The 4,818-nt window shown below is 50.6% G+C and overlaps 1 protein-coding gene across 1 annotated transcript; it reads right to left on the bottom strand.

Annotated features, from left to right (window-relative positions):
- Positions 1–2,319: 2,319 nt before the first annotated feature.
- Positions 2,320–3,615, bottom strand: LOC138366830 (surface antigen CRP170-like). Its single transcript, XM_069328117.1, has one exon. The coding sequence runs from the start codon at positions 3,613–3,615 to the stop codon at positions 2,320–2,322; it is 1,296 nt and encodes a 431-aa protein (XP_069184218.1).
- Positions 3,616–4,818: the final 1,203 nt, after the last annotated feature.

Here is a 4,818-nt window from a genome sequence, read left to right as displayed (position 1 = left end):
CCACCACAGGTGCCAGTGCACCACCACAGGCGCCAGTGCACCACCACAGGTGCCAGTGCACCACCACAGGTGCCAGTGCACCACCACAGGTGCCAGTGCACCACCACAGGTGCCAGTGCACCACCACCACAGGTGCCAGTGCACCACCACCACAGGTGCCAGTGCACCACCACAGGTATCAACAACCTGGTCACCGCCAGAATATATATGACAAGGTGCTTGAGACTCGTGGGGCTGGCGCACCGTTCATCTTGGGCCGCTCACCATAGTCATGCACTTCTTCTTGACGCTTATCTCTTGTCAAGTGTAAGTGGGCCTTCTTGCGGGTAGCGTCCACGACCTCCGCTACACCCGCCGCTACACCCACGCCCGCCGCTACACCTTGCGCCCGCCGCTACACCCGCCGCTACACCTGCGCCCGCCGCAACACCCGCCGCTACACCTGCGCCCGCCGCTACACCCGCCCCCGCCGCTACACCCCTGCCCGCCGCTACACCCTCCGCTACACCCACGCCCGCCGCTACACCTGCGCCCGCCGCTACACCCGCGCCCGCCGCTACACCCGCGCCCGCCGCTACACTCCCTTACAAGCGGTTAAGAATGTGGCCATTCTTAGTTGTGTGGTCCCGCTACACTTTAAACACTAAATGATACAAGACATTCGGCGAACTTACGATGGTTGAGAAGTTTTGTCTTGGAATACCAGGGTTGGTTGTGTGTGTGAAAGCTGACAATTACTGTATTTACAAGTTATCCTTGTTACCATCCTCCTCCTGTTGCGGTCTTCGTGTGTAGAGATACAACACGCAATAGTTTGTAATGTAATACAAGTTATATGACGCAATACTTGTAATGTTATACAAGTTATACGACGCAATGCTTGTAATGCTATACAAGTTATATGCCGCAATACTTATAATGCTATATAAGTAATATGACGCAATACTTGTAATGCTATAGAAGTGATATAATGCAACACTTGTAAAATACGTGATAAAACGGTTATATTAGTGACAGTAGTTGACTTGTGGTCTCAGTTCGAGACTGGATTAAGGTAATTAATCGCGTAATCTGTGAAGGTCGAGGCGAGTGTCACAGGGAAACTGTTCTAAGAATCTGATATTCTTAATAAATGACTTGGACTACTCTGGCGCGGCTGTGCTTACTGTCTGATCCTTGTCCAGGTCGCCCAGACCCGCGTCAAGTGTCTCAGTGTCGCTGCTGCCACCTCCAGCAGCGACGACCTCCTCCCTGCCTGTAGAGGTCGCTGCTGCCACCTCCAGCAGCGACGACCTCCTCCCTGCCTGTAGAGGTCGCTGCTGCCACCTCCAGCAGCGACGACCTCCTCCCTGCCTGTAGAGGTCGCTGCTGCCACCTCCAGCAGCGACGACCTCCTCCCTGCCTGTAGAGGTCGCTCTACAGTGTACCTCTGATGGTCTGAGGCGACGACCTCCTCCCTGTGTGTAGAGGTCGGTGTGTCTCGTATGCCTAATCCTGTTAGTTGTGCTGGGAACGAAGGCTGGAGCCGGGTCCAGGAGCTGGGTGTGTATGTGTGTGTGTGTGTGTGTGTGTGTGTGTGTGTGTGTGTGTGTGTGTGTGTGTGTGTGTGTGTGTGTGTGTGTGTGTGTGTGTGTGTGTGTGTGTGTACTCACCTAATTGTGCTTGCGGGGGTTGAGCTCTGGCTCTTTGGTCCCGCCTCTCAACCGTCAATCAACTGGTGTACAGATTCCTGAGCCTATTGGGCTCTATCATATCTACATTTGAAATTGTGTATGGAGTCAGCCTCCACCACATCACTTCCTAATGCATTCCATTTACTAACTACTCTGACACTAAAAAAGTTCTTTCTAACGTCTCTGTGGCTCATTTGGGTACTCAGCTTCCACCTGTGTCCCCTTGTTCGCGTCCCACCAGTGTTGAATAGTTCATCCTTGTTTACCCGGTCGATTCCCCTGAGGATTTTGTAGGTTGTGATCATGTCCCCCCTTACTCTTCTGTCTTCCAGTGTCGTGAGGTGCATTTCCCGCAGCCTTTCCTCATAACTCATGCCTCTTAGTTCTGGGAACGGTGTGTGTGTGTGCGCGTGCGTGTGTGTGCTGCCAGCGCTACCCAGGAAGCACCACGAGGAGGTAATGTGTGCTCGTCACCTCCTGTTGCTCTCAGCCGACGGCTGCTCATTTGCATATGTCCGATGTCACAGCCCAACCATTTGGGCTGGACGGTAGAGCGACGGTCGCGCTTCATGCAGGTCGGCGTTCAATCCCCAACCGTCCACAACTGGCTGGGCACCATTCCTTACCCCCGTCCCATCCCAAATCCTTATCCTGACCACTTCCCAGTGCTGTATAGTCGTGATGGCTTGGCGCTTTTTTCCTGATAGTTCCCTTCCATTCTATTCCGCTGGTCCTGGTCTTCGATAACTTTCTTCCTGCACTGTTGCATCTCCTGCACTGTTGCGTCTCCTGCACTGTTGCGTCTCCTGCACTGTTGCGTGTCCTGCACTGTTGCGTGTCCTGCACTGTTGCATCTCCTGCACTGTTGCATCTCCTGCACTGTTGCATCTCCTGCACTGTTGCATCTCCTGCACTGTTGCATCTCCTGCACTGTTGCATCTCCTGCACTGTTGCATCTCCTGCACTGTTGCGTCTCCTGCACTGTTGCATCTCCTGCACTGTTGCATCTCCTGCACTGTTGCATCTCCTGCACTGTTGCATCTCCTGCACTGTTGCGTCTCCTGCACTGTTGCGTCTCCTGCACTGTTGCATCTCCTGCACTGTTGCATCTCCTGCACTGTTGCGTCTCCTGCACTGTTGCATCTCCTGCACTGTTGCATCTCCTGCACTGTTGCATCTCCTGCACTGTTGCATCTCCTGCACTGTTGCATCTCCTGCACTGTTGCGTCTCCTGCACTGTTGCGTCTCCTGCACTGTTGCGTCTCCTGCACTGTTGCGTCTCCTGCACTGTTGCATCTCCTGCACTGTTGCATCTCCTGCACTGTTGCATCTCCTGCACTGTTGCATCTCCTGCACTGTTGCATCTCCTGCACTGTTGCATCTCCTGCACTGTTGCATCTCCTGCACTGTTGCATCTCCTGCACTGTTGCGTCTCCTGCACTGTTGCATCTCCTGCACTGTTGCGTCTCCTGCACTGTTGCATCTCCTGCACTGTTGCGTCTCCTGCACTGTTGCGTCTCCTGCACTGTTGCATCTCCTGCACTGTTGCATCTCCTGCACTGTTGCATCTCCTGCACTGTTGCATCTCCTGCACTGTTGCATCTCCTGCACTGTTGCATCTCCTGCACTGTTGCGTCTCCTGCACTGTTGCATCTCCTGCACTGTTGCGTCTCCTGCACTGTTGCATCTCCTGCACTGTTGCGTCTCCTGCACTGTTGCATCTCCTGCACTGTTGCATCTCCTGCACTGTTGCATCTCCTGCACTGTTGCGTCTCCTGCACTGTTGCGTCTCCTGCACTGTTGCATCTCCTGCACTGTTGCATCTCCAGCACTGTTGCATCTCCTGCACTGTTGCATCTCCTGCACTGTTGCATCTCCTGCACTGTTGCATCTCCTGCACTGTTGCATCTCCTGCACTGTTGCGTCTCCTGCACTGTTGCATCTCCTGCACTGTTGCGTCTCCTGCACTGTTGCATCTCCTGCACTGTTGCATCTCCTGCACTTAATGTATGTTGTAAATTATGTTAATTAAATATGTGATAAATATTCGACCTCTTACCGGAGGAGTGTGGGAGCTTGGAGTTACTTTTGTGGAGTGATATTACAAGTATTTTTCCAGTATTATAATTGCTGTCTGTGAACCAGTTGATGTACAGATGTTCCAGATGCTCAAGTTTCTGCCGTGTTGCTGTGTCATATTTTGAGAAAATGAGAAGGTGAGAAAGTGTACGCGCAAGAAAATGAGTGAGGAAAGTGAGTGTGCGCGAAAGTGATAGTGAGAGAGTTGAGGGAGAGAGAGTAAGAGTCGGAACATTAACTGTGGAACCAATTGAACATTTGTACAAATCCACGTACAACGATCTGGTTTTGTTTTGAACGTCTGGGGCCAGATTCACTAAGTAGTTACGCAAGCACTTACGAACGTGTTCATCTTTCTTCAATCTTTGACGGCTTTGGTTACATTTATTAAACAGTTTACAAGCATGAAAACTTCCCAATCAACTGTTGTTATTGTTATAAACAGCCTCCTGGTGCTTCGGAGCTCATTAACTGTTTAATAATTGTAAACAAAGCCGCCAAAGACTGAGAAAAGATATACAGGTTCGTAAGTGCTTGCGTAACTGCTTCGTGAATCTGCCCCTCCTGGCGCCTGGCGCCTGGCACCTGGCGCCAGGCCACAGCGGAGAGGGGGAGGCGCATGGAATGGGTCCGGGGTCTCTCGTAACAAGCCAATTATTGCTCCTCAAAATATATTTAATGTGGAGTTTTCGAACTCAATACAATAACATAAATCCTATGGTCCTAAACCCATAAATCCTAAATACATAAATTCTAAACTCATCCTTGTAACCATTTCCAAATTAGTCCATATCATTTATTCGTGCGGTATTGCTATTTCTTGAGGGTTGACAAACAAAATACAATGCTTGTAGTGCTTTACGAAAAGTTGAGGAATATTTGTTGACATAAATCGCAAATGTATTTAATTTGGCAGACCATTCTGTTTGGTCTGGCATAAAGTGAGTTAATCGGTGCTGCGTCTGGTTAATACGCTCATTGTGTCATGTTAATATTGAAATGGTCGAATTACGCTATTAAGAACTTGTATTATACGGGGACATTTACATAGGTTGGAGGTCGAACT

Source organism: Procambarus clarkii, chromosome 20 (assembly GCF_040958095.1).
Source record: "Procambarus clarkii isolate CNS0578487 chromosome 20, FALCON_Pclarkii_2.0, whole genome shotgun sequence".
NCBI classification, from domain to species: Eukaryota; Metazoa; Arthropoda; class Malacostraca; order Decapoda; family Cambaridae; genus Procambarus; species Procambarus clarkii.
This window is presented reverse-complemented; position numbering and strand designations above follow the sequence as displayed.

What these genes read in the sequence shown, in the direction of transcription:
- LOC138366830 (XM_069328117.1), bottom strand. Translation starts at nt 3,615, where the DNA reads ATGCAACAGTGCAGGAGACGCAACAGTGCAGGAGATGCAACAGTGCAG.